We start from the raw sequence: 21,711 nt of genomic DNA on the forward strand, positions 1-21,711 counted from the left end.
ATGCGCGTTCAAGTCTGTCACATGTCTTCTTCTGACCCATTTTTTTCTGTGTATATAACAAAATAAGCTCTAATTTTAAGGAGTATAAATTTTTCAAAAATATAAATGATTTGTTTCCTTTCCTCTAACCACAGTTGAAAAATAAAATAAATGAAAAGTACTGAAGTTTTTCAAAGAGAAAAGAAGTGAGCCTCCCTCACTTACAATGTTTGGATAGTACATAGCAACCTTAGATTTAATTTAACATTGTAAGCTTACCTTGACCTAATGTCCAATTACTGTATTTTAGTTTACATTACCTGATTTCATTTTACATACTAATTCCATTTTACATTTCTAGATTACTATTTATATTACCCAGTTACATTTAAGATCACTTGATTACATTGTACATAGTCTAATTACATTTTACATTACTTGATTACATTCTACATTTCCTGTTTACATTTTACAGATATTCCTGATAGACAACTCCAATTACAGGCCCTCAACCTACTGATTCTGCTTCTTCCTGATATTAACAGGGATACTTTATGGGTAAGTTTTAAGTAGCACTCCAGCTAAGGATCATGCAAAATGTGATTCATGGGTAAAAAGCCTACAAATTTTATTTTTGATATTTTGTTTGAAATGTCATAGTAAACAGAAATAACATGTGGTTTTTCATATAACCCGTGCTCTTAGGAGATAAAAATTATATAGAATGCACTGTAGATTTCAAAATTAAGGGAGATAACTCTGTAAATGGCACTCAAACACAATAGAATCTACTGTATTTTCAGTGTCAATTATCGCCTAAGAGCAGGCAGATAATTACACATTTCATAGTACTAACCCATGAAACAACTTAATTACAAAAATAAAAATATGTAGACTTCTTTGGGGTGTATCATATTTTTCAAATTTTGCTTGATTCTTGCAAAGACTGCTACTTACTTGATTAATAGGGATACCTTAATTTAACATGTATTCTGGGATGACTCATACATTAATATTAAAATTATGAAAAAAATAAATTTCATATGTTTATATATGCCTGAATGATTCATACATATCTAAAAAATGAAAACCCATATATTTAAATCATGTAAATATTAAATTTTGTATAATTATGAATTCTGGGGTGGTTGAAACATATTTCAAACATTCCGTAAGTTTATAAATTCTGGGTTGATCTATACATGTTAAAAACTTGAAAAACATAAATTTCGTTAGTTTATTAATTCTGAGGTGATTCATACATATTTAAAATATGAAAAGCTTAAATTTCATACGTGTATAAATTCTGAGGTGATTCATACATGTTAGAAATATGAAAAGCATAGATTTCATATGTTAATTAGATTGTACGTTTTTCATATTATGGTAAAATATGATGGTGTTCATGGAAGACCCAGAAAGTGGGTGGCACATAGCAAATTTTGTTTCTCCAGAATAATTCACCGTTCGAGATCACAAATTAATGTTTTTTGAAAAAGAAATGAATGTTGGTTTGTTATTTGATGAAATGTTAGGAATGAAATAAAGTACATAGAAAGCACAAGAAACTTTCAAATAAAGGGGATAAATATTTAGGTTATAGAATATATAATCTTAGTCATCCATTTTGATACAGAAAAATCCGCTCTTTCTGCAATCATAATTAGTGAAACATTACATTAATTTGGTGGGATAAAATTTACGCTGCATCATCCAGATTATAGGTTCTGCCAGGTGTTACATGGACAATCTCTAAATTGTCCTAATCGAGGCCCCAATTTTGCATTTTTTAAAATTTTCTTCCTATAGTTTGATCTTTTATTATGCAGGTGCTTTTAAAATATTTGAACAAAATAGTTTCACATCGAGACAAGAACTTAATGGGGCTGAACAATGTAGCTATGATAATGGCACCAAACCTTTTCCTGTCACCTGTATCAAGGTCAAAGCCCAAAACAATTAATGACCTTGAAATGACAATGGCTGCCGGTACATCAAATGTTGTCAGGATGATGATAAAATACCAAAAAATTATTTGGATGGTAGGTATTTGTTTGTTAATTTTTATTGTAAAGTATAATAGAGTAATTAATTGGAAAGAATGAATAACAAAAATATTAAGTAATAATAAGGGCCAAAAAATGCCTAGATTTAACAAGTGTGCTGAACTTGTTCCGCACACGAATTAAAATTTCAAGCCTTCTTGCCAAGAGTGATAATATTTTGGTTGTTCACACTATTCAATTTTTTATCCTTTTCTTCATAATTTATCAATATTTTTAAACGTGAATGTTTAATTCTGTGATTGACTGATTGATATCAAAGTTGTGATGTTATGGCTGGAGAAACTCTTTTAGTGAACTTACCGAATTTATTTTACAGTGTGAATTATTGAATTTATTGCCATGGGAACATTTGAAAAAACACTGCTGTCTATATAATATTAAGGCCAAACAAAAAAATATGTGTGTTTCCTGTTTTAAGTCTGAAAAAAATAGGATAGGTAGGTAGGCTTTTTTTTTTTTTTTTTTTAAAATATAAGTAATGGCCACTGCATGTCTAAATACAAAAAATACCATTTTTATACATTGTAAATTTCAATTTTATGTACATGTGTTTAAAGGAGTAACCGCTCATCAACAGCATTTAAATCAAATATATAGGAAGATCATAATCAAAGTAACGATTGAATACAAGAAGTACTCAGTATTTTCAAATTTGGAAGATTTCAAGATTTCATAAATAGGGTAGATGAAATATGATATAATTCGTGATGTATGTGATACATAGTGTGAACCAGCAGTTTTCATCTATAACCATGATTTCTTTTCTCTTATCCATGTGGTTACATTTAAGGAATTTCATTGCCAATAGACTTGTAACTTGTAGATTGGATGCGGCCTGCAACATATACCCTGCCATTTTGGGCGATATTATAGGGGGTGCTCTGGCCTCCAAAATTCTATTCCCGGAAAATTTTCTAGCTGCTAATTTTCAAAAATTAGAGCCAAAATGGGTGCCAAAAAAATTATTGTATTTTTTAAGATATGACGCTTAGTTAGTCCACTGATGAGTTATCTTTGTAAAATCAACAAAATAACCCCTTCACACATGTCATACGTGTACCCAAAATTCACTCTTGATGCATGTATAAAGCAGGTTTTTAGCTTTAGTCTTAGTCAGGATCTAAACCCATTACTCACTTTATATATGCAAAATAATTAAGTACAACTCCAGAAACAGGTGGTTTATTTCTATCAAGGACTTTATATTACTATGCACATATAGACATATTGACCCTTATCCTTTGTGGTCTAATTAAATTTATTTAAAATTATGATTTGATTTTTTATCTATTAATTTTCAACAAACTGGATTCTTTTTTCAAGTGATAAAATTTCTAGCAAACTATTATGGACCAGTAATTATGTTTGTTTTGAATTATCCCTTGTACTCCTACTTGATATTAGAATCATTATTATTTAATGCTGTCAATATTTCTTTAATTACATTTTGGTAATCCCTATTCTATTTGTGTACCGATTTTCCCGCCAAAAAGGTGTAAACAAATGTCATCAATTTTCTTATATCAATTCTTTCATTTCGAGGTGTTTAGACACTTCCTGATGGGATAACCATTGTTAATTGGATTTTATTTATTCTGTTATAAGGTAAATCTGATTCAGATTGTATCATATGGTTTAAAAGGGCTGTGAAGCCTGTATGTAGCCATGTGCACATGGTCATTATTGTGTTTACCTTTGACCAGATTTTGAGTTTTGATTGGCATCTCCCGTGATGATATTATGAGTCATGATCACCTGGTCTAATTACATTTGATTGGTTTCAGTCATAAATTGGTTATGGTCATTCAACTCTGACCAGGTGTCAACACAATTGTTTAATTAGAGAGAATATCCGTTGCTGTCAAACTTTCTGTCGGTTTTATTTTTAATATACACAATGTACAAAACCTAGGCACAGAGAAAATCGCCAACAGCAGGTTATTTTAGTTGCCAGATCTAACAGAAATTGTGAATTGCGACATTGGCGTAACCCTTCTCCGTATCCATTTCAGTGCCAACGGAGTAGGGAAAATGGTAGTATTTATTTTTCCATAGCCGACAGTTTTAACCTTTTAAAGTTTTTCAGTAATTTCTAATAAAAACTAGGACTCAAAAACCATTTTTTGTTGTAGTACTATCATTCAGAGATTGAAAAATCACAATGCGAGTAGAGGTTGACCATCTTTTTTTTCAACCACCATCAAAAGTTTGAAGGTACCGGAATTTTTGCATTTTTTTGGTTCAGCACTTATTTGTAATATGCAGTCTATTCAAAATTTCACAAACTATGCATTTTGAAGGATTAAAAATATAAACTTAATTCTTTTTTAAACTTTAATCCTTTAAGAATCTGAGAGAAAAAAATCATCATTACAAACTTTGTCAGTACACCAATCTGTCCTTCCAAATTCTACTTCCTTTTATCTGAATAGGGTACGCAATTGGTCAACCTAATGCATGGAAATAAATACTACTACTTTCCCATTAAGGGTGCACTATACAGTTACATTAAGGCACACTGTTTTGCACACAAAGCAACCCAAAATTTGTAAAACTTAAAATCAAAAGTTGAAATTTGGTGGATATATTGTTTAAATGTATTTAAGCATTTATACATAGACAGATGTAATATATGTAATGGTAAACAGGTGTAATTTAAAGGAAGAATGGTATCCGAAATGTTTCAGTCCCCTGCCTTATTAGGTTCTCTCCTCAGCATCAGATGGCTGATTTTCAAAATACTTTATTTCGCACGAATTTTTGGAACTAAAATTGTGAATGAATGGATCAAATAGGGTCTTATTATTTTTACCCTTTTTCCACCTCCTCCATGCATGCTTTCATCCTGTGGTAGTGTCTAAGTGTCTGATATTTTCTAAAACATAGCAATTGGCTGTTAGTTTTTGAAAGGCACCCCTGTTTTGTACTAAAACTCAGTAATATTTTTTTCAGTATGTGACCATGGCTACTGGATTTTATAACAATAATCACTAAATTACTTATAAATGACTTTAACCTCCACACACCAAGGATTTCAAAAATATGCACTTTTTTATGATAAAACACTAGAAATTTCTGTGTGGACTGCCTCAAAACAGCTATATTTCAACAAAATGAGACCAAATTTTCAGAAATGACCTAACTGTATTGTACTACCTAATCGTAGGGAACGTAATATAACAACTTGATTATTCGGGTAAATATTGGCGAAGCCCAGCACAATCCATGTATAAAAATGCCAGAACGAGATCCAAGTAACTCCGGAATTTCCTATTTTTGCCGAAAAAAATTCTAGGGTCGGCAATTAGCCTTTAAAAAAATAGGGCCGGTCTGGAAACCAGAAACACACTTATTTTTTTTATTTGGCCTAAGTAATGATCATGAAAAGTTGGTCATTTTGTGTATACTATTCACTGCCTGATGTTTAAACAGTAGGTTTCATTCTAGAAGAGATATTCTCAATTATCATGGTTCATTCTATTAATTCATACTGAACGATTTGCTTTGTGTGCAGATTAAAATTACTGTGTGCTGATTTTTTTTTTAAGCAGATTATAACAATCATTTTTTACAGGAATAATCTGTTTCAGCTTCAATAAAAATAAAACAAATAATTAAGAAAATCTGTAATATAAATAGGATAAACAACTGCTTATCATGAATAAACAAAATATAATTATTTATGTAGAGGATACTACATAGATTTTACATGTATCACTCTTACTCACTATTTTCAAGTAGTTTTCTTGAAATTACATTTTAAAACAAGTTCCTTCAGTCTGTTTGCAACAAATAAGACATGGGCATTTTTCAACACTTGTAATCATGATGTTTTTTTTTTTTTTTGTATTTTTGTTTTTTGTTTTTTGTTTGTTTTTTTGTTAAATTAGGGCGTTCTTCAACACTGGGGATCATGTTTTGTATTTCACTCTTTCTTACATTGTAAAACAGGTTCCGTCTTTCCTTTTGCAACAAATGAGACATAAGAATGAACTTGAACTACAAAGAAAAGGGAGAGAGAAACATGTAAGTCCACTTATGATTGTTCACACAAAATATGCTATCAATTTGCATTTTGCCAAGAAAAAGCAAGTAGATTCTGGTAAGAAGAAGGAACAAACGCTAGACCAAAAAAATAAAAACTGTTGTTGGAGGGAATGTCAACCAAATAAATGGCTCAAAATTGTTCTGTCATAAAAGGAAGTGATTGAATTTTAAACACAGACACACAGCGTGTGTTACAGTTAGTATCACATAATCACACAGTATTCTAGGATTCCTATTTTCCGTTCCCCGGGGCAAGTGAAATTTGGGTCAGGGAAAGTTAGGTACTTAGTTACACTTTCCCATGGCAAGTTGAAAACTTCATATGCTATAAGGATTTGTTTTGTAATGAAAGCAGTAATTGACTGTGGAAAAGTTGATTTTATATGGATTTTTCCCGAGGAAACCTCAATTTCTGAAAAATCCTAGAACGCTGTCCCCGTCTGTCATGACTTCAGAAATATTACAAAACAGCTGGTAGTGCTTTTTAACTAATGTTATTTAGAAAAATAGCTTTGTCCTAAAATCATATTTAATGACACAAATTAACTGATGAATATATTAGAAACCTGGTCCCCTAAATACTAAGGTATACTGACCAGGTGCACTGGTAGGGTAAGAATGCCTATCCTAATCAGAATCTCCATTATGATCAGACATCAGGGATACAAATTTTCTTACAAGAGTGGAGGGATGGTGGATTTTTTCAAGTTAGAAATCAATGGTCCACTTGAAGAAGACCAAGAGTTTGCAAAAAAGGATCAGTAAAAAGGGTTTAAGGTCCATGACCTAGAAAAAATGAAATTTTCATAATTCCTAGGCCAAATTTTCACCCTTGACCTTGGAAACACTACCATAGTTAAGTTAAACCCCTGCACATTAACAACATTCATAGTCTGACAGTCTGTATCCTATTAAGATAAGTGAGTTGTATAGTAATAACTTTATTTTTAAGATTCTGTGAAAGAGTAATCAAGGGAACCAAGGTTCAAACGGAAATCAAAAGAAAGCAATCCAGGGACAAAGGCCAGACATGGAAAACAGACATACTCAACAAAAAATATTAAGTAACTAAAATCATACATACAAAGTAACAAAAGCAAATGATCAACTCAGACTCCACTAAAACTGGGAGCATAGACCAGGTGCACTGGTAGGGTAAGCATCCTCTGCTTTTCTAGAAACACCGGCTGTGTTGCTCATAAAAAGTCTGGGGTAGATGAAAGAGGAAAGGAAAACTATGATTTAGAAACTTCAGTGTTCAATGACAAATTTGATGTATATTTTTCAGAGAATGAAATTCCTAGGAAAAAAAGATAAATCTGATTTATACAAGAAACCTGTTCTTCATGAGGTAAGATAACTTGACAGAGTTATTTGAAATGATTCTGACCAAAAAATCAACAAGCCTCTGGTGAGATTTTCATTTTATTTAAAATTTTAGACGAGAGTTGACTTCTTCAAACCATCACCATTTCCATTAATATTAAGCCTAACATGATTAAGTATTGACCGGATTTTTCTACAGATTTGTGGATTTTCTCTTGTACAGATCTTAATTCTACCATTTTAACTTCATCATACTGTAAATTTACTTACGATTACTGTAAATATATTAATTTTCCCAGTTACTATTTTTTGCTGATTCTATCATGGTCATATTCCAGGTATCATTTTTGGTTTTTTTTTCAGGGTTTGTATTTAGACAGGTTTTTTTTATCATTCAGGGTTTGGTTTAGACAGGTTTTGATATTCAGGGTTTGCATTTAGACAGGTTTTCAGCTTATTCATGGTTTGGTTTAGACAGGTTTTCATATTATTCATGGTTTGGTTTAGACATGTTTTCAGATTATTCAGGGTATTGTTTAGACAGGTTTTCAGATTATTCAGGTATTGTTTGGACAGTTTTCAGATTATTCAGGGTTTGCATTTAGGCAGATTTTCAGATTATTCATGGTTTGGTTTAAACAGGTTTTCAGATTATTCAGGGTTTCATTTAGACAGGTTTTCAGATTATTCAGGGTTTGGTTTTGACAGGTTTTTAGATTATTCAGGGTTTGCATTTAGGCAGGTTTTCAGATTACTCAGGGTTTGCATTTAGGCAGATTTTCAGATTATTCATGGTTTGGTTTAAACAGGTTTTCAGATTATTCAGGGTTTCATTTAGACAGGTTTCAGATTATTCAGGGTTTGATTTGAACAGGTTTTCAGATTATTCAGGGTTTGGTTTAGACAGATTTTCAGATTATTCAGGGTTTGGTATAGACAGGTTTCACTGTTTACTTCTTAACAAATGAAATAACAGGAAAATTAAAGTTTATGTATTATAGACATACCACAAACAAAATCAAACAATCTAATGGTATCTTTAATTCATATCAAATTAAATCTCATTTTGTAAGATCATCATATTTGTGAAATAAATATGTAACTAGAAACTAGAAAATGTTTGTCTTTTCAATTGGCGGACTTGCTGATTTAAATGTATTCCTTTATTATGTTTATACACAAGGAAAGCTCACTCTTAAATTTATAGAAATTAGTTGCAATATTCATCATACTGACACATAAGAAACTTTCACAAAAGCAGAACACTACATGTCAAACTGTTGAAGCTTTAGAAATTATAATAAAAAATAGTATAAAAATGCTGATGTCTTTTATTTGATTGGAACTGGTATGAAGTATACTTAGTTGAAAAGGAAACATAATACTTTATGCTTCAGACTTCGCTTGCACTTAAGGAGGTGGACCTTGGGTAAGGGAAACAACTCTTGAAATCAGTGATATGTTTGTATCTTATTCAATTTCACCAAAGCCTATCAAGCTTTCATGTAAAACAGATTGAAATCAATCCAAGAGTAAGAGTTGTGTCTCTTACCCTTGGTCTACCTCCTTAAGGCCAATGGCTTTCCCATATTTAGCACTGTAAAACTGATTTGCTTCTTTACAGGGTGATTTTCAGGATGGTGTTATAAGAGTTCAAGCTCCACATTTAACCAAAAGTTGTGTTGCCATTCGGCTGGATCCCACCACTTTAGCTGGAGATGTTGTTAATAGATTCCGGAAAACCACTAATGCCAGGTACAAAATTGTTGTAGAATGTTATTGTGTATACTGTAAACATACAATTGTGAAAGTACTTTTATTTGTGGGTTGCAATTTTCGTGGTTTAGTGAAAAGACATCAGTTAGTAGATTCTTGAATTCTTGTATTTGAAAACTCCATCACACAAATTGATGTGGATTTTCTTTTTTGTTGGGAACTAAATTTTCTGGTTTACCAAACCCACAATAACCACGAAAATTGACACCCCACAAACCATGATACTTTCACAGTAATTTTCGTTGATGCCAGTTTTCGTTGATTCTAGCAAGCGAACATATTTCTGGTATCCATTTGTAGTTTAAAAAATATTTAGTTATATAGTTCACAAAAATATATTTCACTTGTACTTTTTTTCTCATTTTTCTGTCTACCCCGAAAATAGCGAAAATTAATACAATTACAATAACCTGTTCAAAAATTAGAATTATTCCACATAATTTATTTTGTTAGGGATAATTTCAATCTCAGAATGTGAAAGGATTGATGTTAATGATGTCACAGTGCCAGTGCAATTTATACAAAATAACTTGGTTTGTTCATAGAGAACCAACCAATCCGAAAGCTTGTTACAAAGCAAATTATTAAATCATAAAGCATATCAACATGTGTTTTGATGATTTACAATGGAATTTGAACCAATTATCTGCCAAAATAAAACACCCACATATGGGATTATTGGTCTTTACACAACAGGTCACGAGATTGAAAAAAATGCTGAAAATGAGGGAACTTAAGAAGGTAGACCTAGGGTAAGGGACACAACTCTTAAAAATCATTGGAACGTTTGTATTCAGCATTTTACATCAATGTCATGTAAGCATCAAAGTAACTTAGATTGATTTCATTCTGTGTCAAATGAAAGCTTGATAGGCTTTGGTGGAATTGAATATGATACAAATATATCACTGACTTCATGAGTTATGTCCCTTACCCTAGGTCTACCTTCTTAAGAATCAATGCAAAGCAATTATCTACATTTTAACTTCTTGTTTTTCTTTTCTAGGAGTTTCAGAGGATCAGTTAAAAAGTCAAACTCTGGAAAAATTGTTGTCGATCCCAATAATGTACAGTTTGCTGAAGATGATACCTACCTGTTTGAAATAGGTGGCAATATAGGTATGGCAAGTAAGAGATCTGTATAAGTGCAGATAGGAAATATGTTGATGTGGTAGCAGTCCATGCTTCAAAAAGGGAGGGTATTCAAATTTGTATTTGGTTGAGAAAAAGGTACACTGAAGAAGAGTTGAAAAATGGCACTGGTAGGGACATAGATGTGAAATCTTTAAAGAACAGGGGCTTGAAATTCTGATTTGTTTCTGGTGGAGAAAAATGGTTTTGTTTGATTTAAAAAAGGTTAGATGTTGGAAAGTTATTACGGGGCAATGAGACTTGATGTGTTTTTGAAATCATGATAGATCAAAAAATTAAAAATAGGATATTTTATGAGGCAATTAATGCAATACCAACTAATCAAGTGAAATGACCAATGAAAACATCCAAAATTTGAATTGTAGACTGTTTAGACAGAGCAAATTATTCAAACATTCTGCATTTAGTTCTTGTATCAGCTTTCTTTACTTTAATTGTGGGTTAGAGATGTCCAGTCCATATAGATTTATTTTTATTCATTAATTACAGGTGAGAGATGTCTAGACCACAGGACTCATATGTTTTCCTTATATAAAGTCAATCCTAATGCAGAATGGGTGGTGAAATCTCGAGGGCAATCGTAGGGGTCACCACCATTCATTGAAAATTGGCCAGTCATCATATTTGTGAAACTAAGAGGCAGCTTCCTGTTCAGAACGTTCTTTTGATGCCGTGACCAGGAATTAATCACATGATCCATGGCATCACAAGACCAGAAGAAAGAATTAGGTGGCATGACACCATGTGCCTTGTAATATTTGATGCATGGCTTTCAGAATTGTTGTGTTCAACCATAACTTCATACAAAAATAATATTCCATTTTAAAATGGCCCCTATTCAGTCCTTATGGTTGGACTTGAACTGGTTCTTGAAGAAAAAAAGGAGCAATAATGAACCAGATTACTGATTCCCTGTTTTTTTCCTTAGCTCTGACAGATCAGTCCACAGGTACCAGGTGATGAAATCTGAACACTTATGTTGATCAAGGAATATTTTCTCATATTGAGCAAATCATTTACTGTTAATAATGCAACCACAGAATGAGAACACATTATTAAAACTTTGTAAATCCTCTGACCTGCTCTGTAGATTGTATTGAAACATGGTTAGAATGTGTCAAACATATGATTTTAATAAATCTGCACAGCTGCCTCTGTAGTGGTGAGGAAAGAATTTTCTTGATACAAGTTTACTTATGAACAAATATGTTCTGAATTTATCGTTGTAGTATAAAAAAAAAAATTATAGGCAATTAGTTATTCAGTATTTTTTTTTTCATGAAAAAAAAAAACAATTAATCAAGTCTGCTGTAGTAAAGGTTAGGTTGTAGGTGATCAATTCAAAACTCTTGCTTTGAATGAAAAATTAGCACAATTTTTCTACTTTATTATATAGGATTTAGAATTCTTTGATTGTTCACATAAACTGCTCAGAATTATCTCCCTTTGTTGTAATTTTTGCTCAAGTTATTTTTCTGTACCAGATTTGTTTTTTTATCATTTACTTTGAAGCTATGATGGCAAATTGTAGGTAGAAGGATTTTTTTTTCCATTTTTGTTTGCTTCATACAAATTCAACTGAATTTTGAAAACTGAAGTGATCAGAAAATATTCTACATACATTCACTGTTTTCCTGTGTTCTCTGACTTTGTATTGCACAAGTTATATACCTAATTAGCAAACTTGCTGTCAATGTATTTTTAGGGGCTCATAAGGGAAATTATAATGAAAAACACAAAAAAGTTACAATTTTCTTTTTTTTTTTTTTTGGAGCGGGACCTTTATTAAGTGCTTTTTAGTTAAAACTATCTAAGAAATATCTATTAAAAGCAAGACTTTATAGATAAATAAAATGTTAATTGATTAAATCATATTTATGTAGTCCTAATTAAGACCCAATCACTTTAATCCAATAATGTTTTTATTCATGAGACAGAAAAGAAGCATTGAGGTGTCAGTCTCTGTAAAAATCAGGCAGTAGGTGAAAATTCTGAAGATTCTGATAGTGCAAAAAGTCAAATTACACTTTCAAAATGGTGTGTTTTTTACACCATGTTTCACCTACTGCCTGATTCTTGCAGGGACTGACACTCAATATTGATATAGAGGGACTTAACAAGTGTCTGGTTTAGACAGGTTTTTTGGATTATTCAGAGTTCAGTTAAAACAGGTTTTGGGATTATACATAGTTCAGTTTAGACAGGTTTATATGTACATGTATATTACTTGCTCACATTGCTTTAATTACTTGCAAAAGTGCCACACATGTCAATTACATTAAAATTACAATGTACTTTTTTTCTTGCCAGCTACATGTTAAAATATCTTTTTCTTTAAAGAATTTTTTGTTCATGGAGCTAGGCTTTCTTGAGCACAAATACAAGGTGTCTAGTAAATCATTGCTGTATTTCATATGCAATATTTATTTTTCATGAGATCACCTAAATCTTGAAACAGGAAACCAGTTTTAAGGTGCTTCCTGAAACATCTACCTTTTCATGAGATCATCTAGATCTTGAAACAGGAAACCAGTTTTAAGGTGCTTCCTTAAACATCTACCTTTTCATGAGATCACCTAGATCTTGAAACAGGAAACCAGTTTATTGTGCTTCCTTAAAACATCTACCTTTTCATGAGATCACCTAAATCTTGAAACAGGAAACCAGTTTTAAGGTGCTTCCTTAAACATCTACCTTTTCATGAGATCACCTAGATCTTGAAACAGGAAACTGGTTTATTGTGCTTCCTTAGAACATCAACCTTTTCATGAGATCACTTAGATCTTGAAACAGGAAACCAGTTTTAACATCTAACATGTTCTTTAAATATTGATCAAAAATATTTCACTTTCACTCGGAATTGTGGTTTGCAAGGTTTGTCTCCCTTTTTCTGAATACTATATTTTGTAATTCAGGGTAAAAGTCATTTTAACTTTTATTTTAACTGAACTGGATTTTTAAGTACTTGTAACATATTAATTTTCGCTTTTGCTAATTTTTGCAGATTCAGTAAAGTCGACATATTTGCAAGGTATCAATATTTACGGTTTAAAATAAATGATTACTGTTACATAGTGTTAGAAATTTTGTGGGTTCTATTGTTCTCGCTTTTCAATCTACCATGAAAATAAAAAAAAAATAATGCATTTACAGTACTTGGTCTTGAGGCTGTCAAAAGTACTATGTTTTGGTCAACTCACTGCATATAACCATGCCTCATTGGAAGAAATCTTGCAATTGGGAGGTAACTTTTGTAGTACATTATAGCAATTTGAAATAGAGTGATACTGATTTAAATAGCACTCCAGCTAAGGATCATGCAAAATGTGATTCATGGGTAAAAAGCCTACATATTTTTATTTTTGATAATTTGTTTTAAATGTCATAGTGAACAGAAATTAACATGTGGTTTTTCATATAGCCCGTGCTCTTAGGAGATAAATATTGTATAGAATGCACTGTAGATTTCAAAATTAAGGGAGATAAATGATGCTCAAATACAATAGAATCTACTAGATTTTCAATGTGGATTATCTCCTAAGAGCAGGCACATTTGAATGATTAATTACACATTTCATAGTATAGACCCATAAAACAACTTAATTACAAAAAAAAAATATGTAGCCTTTTTTGGGTTGTATCACATTTTTTAGATTTTGCATTATTCTTACATAGACAGCTACTTAAATACAAATCTAGCTAGGCTATACTGAGCGATTTAAATAGCTATCTAGGTAGAAATCTGTCGCACATTATATCAGTGTGTCTTACTTTATTACCACAGAACACCTGTATTTTAAGTTTGAATAGCTGTCAATTACTGTAAGCATATTAATGTTTGTAGTTGGTAATTTTCGCGAATTATGTCAAGTGAACATATTTGCGGGTATCAGTTTTTGTGGTTTAAAAAATGGTTAGCATAACATAATGTTAAAAATCAATTTGGCGGGTACCATTTTCTGTTCGCCACGAACAATAGCAAAAAATTAGTATGTTTACAGCACCTGGTCAATTATGACAAGATTATCATAATTAACAGCTATTCTAACTTGAAAGACTGTGTCCAACCGATTACACAGGTGTTCTGTGGTAATAATGTAGAACACATTGTTACAATGTATGATAGATTTTTAACTAGACAGCTATTTAAATCACTTGAAAGCCTAGCTAGATTGGCTTGAAATCGGTATCTCTCTATTTCAAATTGCTGTAAAAGGGAATACACATTGGGGGAATAGCATGAACAAAATTGCATGTGAGTTTCCAATTGTTTTTTTATCTGTTTATAAAATGAACGTCACATGTTAATCATGTGTGGTGCTTTAGCTTGTGTTAAAGTGCAGTTTTATAAATGTCCCATTTTTAACAGTATTGTTCTTATTTATTTATTTTTTTTTTTTTGGCATTAACACAAAGAAACATTATTAAAGCAGTATTTGTAACCTCATCAATATAAAGTGTTTCATTTTTAAGTATTATAATTTCTTATGTTTGAGTTGTCGTTCTTAGTGATTGAATAGACATATTATATTCAATTATGATCAGTTGATATTCTATATAGTTTAATGATGGGTTTTGTATTATTGATGATGTCTTTTACAAGTCTAAGATGTACTGGAGCAGCTATTTAGTTTAATAGGAGGAGGCTGGAATAAAATTTAGCTGCACCTGAACTCAAAGTGAAAAATATGAAGGACAATGTATTTGATTTCTATTGCAAAATTAACATACATGTATTTTACAAGTCTGGACAAAATTCATGTTTTTTAAAAGGATTCTTTTTTATTGTAGCCCCTTCCAAATCATGCGAAAGCTTTCAGAGTATATTACATAAAGTATAAATAGTTACTATTATTTTGAACTTACGAACTTTAACAGGTCCAATCACATGGTATAGATTATCAGAACTTTGTGTTTGACTGTTCTGGCTGAAAGCCATTCACAAGGTGACCAATGGGGATTTCAACTTTCAGCATATGTACAGGTACATTTAGTAATTTTTTTCTCAGACTAAAACCACACTTTCAGAGATTCAAAGGTCTAATGGTAGATTTGTGCTGTTTTTGTCGTCTATTATTTATCATAATGTGTTTCTATATCTAATGAAGGTTGGACTATACTTTAATTTCAAGTAATTTTAAGAACTTTTAAGATGGAATAGGTTTTTTTTTGTACATCTGTATTGCCACAATTTATTGATTTGCCAATTAACATGGGTAATTAAACACATTTCAAGCTGATGTTAATGTGTATGAGAAAATAGAAATACACTCAGATCCCAGTAGTGTTTTAACTGTATACATCTAGTAAAATATATCAGTAATTTGTTATTACTAAAAAAAAGTAATTGTATGTGCTACATCATCATCTGAAAGGGTGGTCCACACTGGTGTATTTATACTTGTTTCCATTCTGCTCTGGATGGGAATGTTTAGGATATAAATAGTTTAAAATGTCATTTTTTTGGCTGATTTGGTATTTGCATTTTAATTTTTACTGTGAAAACAGCAAAATCCACCTGCACTGTACTGTAGCAACATAATTTTTATTACTGTCAATTACTGTCTCAGTAATTATCAGATAGTTCTGATGAAAGGGAAATACCCAAAACTACTGCAAATTACTGTGATGTACATTTTATTACTTCTGTAAACTAGTAGTAGTTCAAATGGTTAAGATTGAATTGTATAGGGATAAACCAGTTTAATTATTGATTGATTCAAAATTTGAAAGAACAATAATTTTTTACATACTTGGTTAATTTAAGTTTGATGATGAATGTATAAAGAAAACTTCAAAATTGGACACATATATGAGGTTAAAGGTCGTTATTAAAGTAAATACGAAAATTAATTTTTGGTTCTTTATAATATTTTATTAGAAATATTTCTCCTGTATTCAAATGTTGCTCCCACTGGACCTACAAGTTAAGTTTGCATGTCTCGGCAGAACATACATGTATTACAATTCCCTTCAGTAATTTTGTTGTATCATTAGATAAAAATATTGTTATTAAAAATATTTATATACATGTACGTGTATGATATATTGTTGACTTTATTTATATATAAAACATTATATAACTTTTGTTATCATTATGTTGTAATAAAAATGTAATTCCATTTCTTTACTATTTATTATTATACATGTAACTGCTTATACAAGTTCTTGTAAAGGAACTTACACACAAGAAGAATCATGGATATTAAGAATAATAGCCAGTAAGACGAAACATTCTAAACAATGTAATGGAAGTTCAATTTAAAAATATTGCATCCTGGTATTTTTAGCTCACCTGGCACATTGTCCATCGTCTTTCAATACCCTACACAAACGACTCATTTTTGTGTGGCTCTGCAGATGGCTGAAGCCTCTCTCAAGTTGCAATTGAAACTGTGTGGGCAAGTTCATTTCTGCCTATATCTTTACGAATGCATTATTTGAATAACATGACAGGAATGATTCAGTAGTGACATGTTTAAATGTTATACTTTTTGTTCCACTTTATCAAAAAATAATACCGTATGATTCCAAATATACCAGTCGAGCTATTCGGGTTTTTTAGAGAGACTCTCAGTATTCATTTATTAACACTGAAAGACAATATTTTTTCAACTTACCCAACATTTTTAATAACTTTTATTTGTTCCAAAATCATTCATTATGCAGCATTGAAGGTAATTTTAAATATTTTAATTTCTGTAAAATCCTTAATAGTAAGCGTTAACGAGCAACATTGTCCATTTCATACGATCTTACTTGGTATTTGAGCCACGCCTCCTTACTTCGGAACTACTTCACTGGTATCCCAATACCAGTTAAAAGCATGCATATAAATTACAAATTGATAACATTGACAAATGATCCGCGTTTTTATATTCGAAAAAACAATTTCTTATACTTCATTTTTGCTGCCTGGTGTGGTTGAATCAAAATATAAGAATTGGTTTCAATTGTTGGTTAGATTATTGGATTGGATATCAACACTTGGGGTCGGTTTACGTTGAATAAACCGCTTTGTCAATCTAACCTACAATTGAAAACAATCCTTAGATATCGGCAAGAAATACCGAAGCGTCAATGATGGGACTATTCCGACACCTTAAATCTAAGTACATGGCCTGATCATTGAAACTGGAAACCGAGATAATCTATATAGATACAATAATAAAATTCCACTACATATAAAAAAAAGCTGACGATAAGGAAAACAAGAAATGACATAGAAAACTGAAGCGTTAGCAATATGAACCACAAAAAATCGGTATTTGGAGTAACATCAGTTGCTCCGAAAGGGTAAGCATGTCCTACTCCACCAGCGGCACCCTTAACAATAGTTACAATAAAGTAGTGCCCGTCACACTGCCAAAGCAACGGTGCGATTTACACTTGGACGATCTCATTCAATTTAACGTTTATAAATTTAAATAATTAAAAACCAAATTTATCCTAAATAAACAAATTAAATGTCGAGGATGAAAAGTTATCATTAAAAAATGAATTGTTATCTTTGGCTTTATTCTCTGGCGAATTTGTTATGAGACAGGAACAAAAACAACAAATCTGGAAGCACATACCTTATTAATTATTCCAATAATGACAAATGTCCATTAAGTTTCCTTAGTTACTATTATTTTGAACTTACGAAATTTAACTGGTCCAATCACATGGTATAGATTATCAAAACTTTGTGTTTGACTGTTCTGGCTGAAAGCCATTCACAAGGTGACCAATGGGGATTTTCAACTTTCAGCATATGTACAGGTACATTTAGTAATTTTTTTCAGGCTAAAGCCATACTTTCAGAGATTCAAAGGTCTAAAGGTAGATTTGTGCTGTTTTTGTCGTCTATTATTTATCATAATGTGTTTCTATATCTAATGAAGGTTGGACTATACTTTAATTTCAAGTAATTTTAAGAACTTTTAAGATAGAATAGGGTTTTTTTGTACATCTGTATTGCCACAATTTATTGATTTGCCAATTAACATGGGTAATTAAACACATTTCAAGCTGATGTTAATGTGTATGAGAAAATAGAAATAATCTCAGATCCCAGTAGGGTTTTAACTGTATACATCTAGTAAAATATATCAGTAATTTGTTATTACTAAAAAAAAAGTAATTGTATGTGCTACATCATCATCTGAAGGGTGGTCCACACTGGTGTATTTATACTTGTTTTCATTCTGCTCTGGATGGGAACGTTTAGGATATAAATAGTTTAAAATGTCATTTTTTTGGCTGATTTGGTATTTGCATTTTAATTTTTACTGTGAAAAGAACAAAATCCACCTGCACTGTATTGTAGCAGCATAATTTTTAATACTGTCAGTATAAATTATTCCCCTCATCCCCACAAAATTGATTTCGGTAATCTTGTTTGTCTGTTCGCGTTCGTCCTGTTGTGCAACTCAGGGAATTTTAATGAAATTTGATAGGAAAGGTTGGCATCATAAGTAGAAATACGTGAAGGAATTTTTTATACTTAGTCAATTGTTGAACTTCCGGCTAAGCCAGAGTTTTTAGCTCGCCTAGCCTTAAAGTCCGGTTGAGCTTTTCTCATCACTTGACGTCCGTCGTCGTCGTCCATCGTTAACTTTTCTTTAAAAATCTTCTCCTCTGATACCACTAAACCGATTTTGATGAAACTTGGCGACAATCATCCTTGGCATGTCTACGTCCAAAATCTTATGCGTTATGGCCCCTCGCCTTACTAAAATAGAACATAGGGTTATCACCATACGTTTTTGCTTATATCTCAAAAACACCATAACAGGAAGAAGAAATCTGAGACATCTTGTGCTCTTTTGCTCCATGAGATCTAACGTCCCTTAAGATTTCAAGATAATCGATTTACTGATTTTGGAGTTATTGCTCTTTTTTCTAATTACACTTTTTTCACCTATTTTTCGCCTATTATTTAGAAGATGAAAGCAGATTGATGATTACTAAAGATCTTCTCTAAAACCACTGAACAGAATTTTATAAAACTTGGTAACAATCATCCTTGGCATGTCTACTACCAAATTGTATCCGTAATGGTCCCTCGCTGTTACTAAAATAGAGCATAGGGATATCACCATATATTTTTGTTTATATCTCAAAAACCATAACTATTTACCTGAACATTCCAAGATACATGTAATCGATTTACCAATTTTGGAATAATTGCCCTTTATTTTTGCTAATTTTACTTTTTTGACAGTTTTTGCTCTTTCATTTAGAATACGAGAGCAGATTGGTGATTATTGTAAGATAATAAAATGTTCAGTAGTTCAATATCTATTTGTGGTTCAAATTTCAGACAAATCTATTTACCATTCTTTGAGTTATTGAACAAAAGTGTTATTTTTTTATGTTTTTATCAGTTTTTGCTTATTAGATGTATTTAGAACACGAAAGCAGATTGATGATTAATGTAAATTGATAAAATGTTCAGGATATCAATATCTGTTTTTGGTGCAAATGTCTGAAAAAATCTTTTGACCTTCTTGGAATTATGGCCCCAGGAAATTTTCATTTTGACAAATTTCCCTGTTTTTGCCTCTTGTTAATAAAAAAAATAACAGATTGACGATTAATATAAATTAATACAAATATATATATGTGTGAAGACCCATGTTTGGTGCAAATTTGAAAAAAATCTGTTGATTGCATTTTTAATGATTTTTTGCACTTTTAGAATGATATTCAGTTAACATAAGTAGAATGATGATTAATGTTTAAATGTTCAGTATCATAACAAGTATCATCATTGCAAATTTGGTCAAGGGATTTTGACCATTTTTAGGTTTTGTATATACATTGTATTTAACTTTATAAAGAGTAATCAAGGGAACCAAGGTTATAGCGGTAATCAAAAGAATGTAATCCAGGGACAAAGACCAGACATGGAAAACAGACATACACAAAAAAGAACATGAAGTAACTATAATCATACATACAAAGTAACAAAAGCAAATGAGGAACTCGCACTGCACTAAAACTGGGAGCACAGACCAGGTTCATCGGTAGGGTAAGCCTCCTCTGCTTTTCTAGAAACACCCGCCGATTTGCTCATAAAAAGTCAAGTCCGGGGTAGACAAACGAGGAAAGGAAAACTATGACCCGTTGAATAAATCAGTTTTAATGGTGCAGATGGATACACCATAAAGATTCATGAGTTCATGATGACGACCATAAAACTTCTGTAGTGATGACTTCAATCTTGTAGCAACATAACCCTGTTCCAGAAGCCTATTTGTTAGAGTTCTAGCGCGATACAAAGAGTCTGCGTAGTTTCGGCAATCTCTGGCATAATGTATGAGTTGCGATATGAACACTCAATACGCAGGTGCCGAAGGGATGTTGCCACAGATGAAAGGAAAGTTGACAATTCTGAATGAAAATTCATCACGTTTGTCGTAAATTTGGTCAATAGTTTTCCTTTACCATCGATTTCTAAGTGTAGGTCAAGATATGAGGCTGACTGCAAAGTGTCTGTAGTATCCTTTATCTCAAGTTCTTTGGGGTAGATGCGATGTATCAAATCCCCGAAATTAGGATTGTTTAAAGATAATACGTCATCTATATAGCGGAAACGGAGATTGAAGGATCTAGCCAAACGATATTCTTTCTTTCTGATCAGATTAGCTATAGTCAGCCTCATAAGAATGAAGGAATAAAGCTTTTAAACCAGGTGAGCGATTCGTGCTGTCGAAGGCCTCTTGTTTATGTTTCAAATATTGAATTTCTGTCTAAAACAGATGTGCATTACTCTAGCAGTCTCCATGACCTAAAGAAGCTACAGCCTAATTGATATTTTTTTATCACACAACCTTTCGACTGAAAAATCCATTTCGTCCTAGAGTTCCACTTTCTTAAGACATTTTGAAATTCAATCGGTGTTTTTTTTTTTTTTTTTTTTTTTTTTTTGTGTCATTTTAAGGCAAACTCGCTTACAAACTTTCAACAGAATATATTATTAAAACCCGATTTTCATTCCTTCGATTGGTGGTAAGCTGTTGGAATTGCTTGCATTCTATATTAGCTGAATTGTGGAATTAAGATTAAGAAGTATCAAAAAGTAATCAAGGGAACCAAGGTTATATCAAAATACGTTAAAAAAAGGCACAATTCCCTTTAGGGACTGTTTGCTGGAGAAATAACCCTGAACTGACGATTTGGTCTGTGACCAATGACCGCGTCCAAATCTTCAATAAAAATAATATGATCTTTTTTAAATCATTATTAAATGCCACATATTCACAAATAATATTTTCAATCTCTTATCAAATAAATCCAGATGAAGATTTTTATGAACAATTATTTTATAATAACTATAATCAATATTTCCTATGATAATCACTATTTTTGAACTATT

General features: G+C 31.6%; 1 protein-coding gene across 3 annotated transcripts in view; it reads left to right on the forward strand.

The window, feature by feature from the left end:
- LOC148597991 (rho GTPase-activating protein 18-like) overlaps positions 1-16,468 on the forward strand; it is a 48,415-nt gene extending 31,947 nt beyond the window's left edge. For all 3 annotated transcript variants that reach the window (XM_088560723.1, XM_088560724.1, XM_088560725.1), the window contains exons 12-18: positions 455-537; positions 1,809-2,021; positions 5,997-6,071; positions 7,381-7,443; positions 9,043-9,173; positions 10,201-10,313; positions 10,836-16,468. In XM_088560723.1, coding sequence (XP_088416849.1) covers positions 455-537; positions 1,809-2,021; positions 5,997-6,071; positions 7,381-7,443; positions 9,043-9,173; positions 10,201-10,313; positions 10,836-10,930 — 773 coding nt within the window. In that variant the 3' untranslated portion in view covers positions 10,931-16,468. The remainder of the gene's footprint in view (positions 1-454; positions 538-1,808; positions 2,022-5,996; positions 6,072-7,380; positions 7,444-9,042; positions 9,174-10,200; positions 10,314-10,835) is intronic.
- The last annotated feature ends 5,243 nt before the right edge of the window (positions 16,469-21,711 follow it).

The sequence above is a fragment of the Perna viridis genome, chromosome 14, assembly GCF_037379345.1.
Source record: "Perna viridis isolate PV_CMFRI_1.1 ecotype Kerala chromosome 14, ASM3737934v1, whole genome shotgun sequence".
Classification (NCBI taxonomy): Eukaryota; Metazoa; Mollusca; class Bivalvia; order Mytilida; family Mytilidae; genus Perna; species Perna viridis.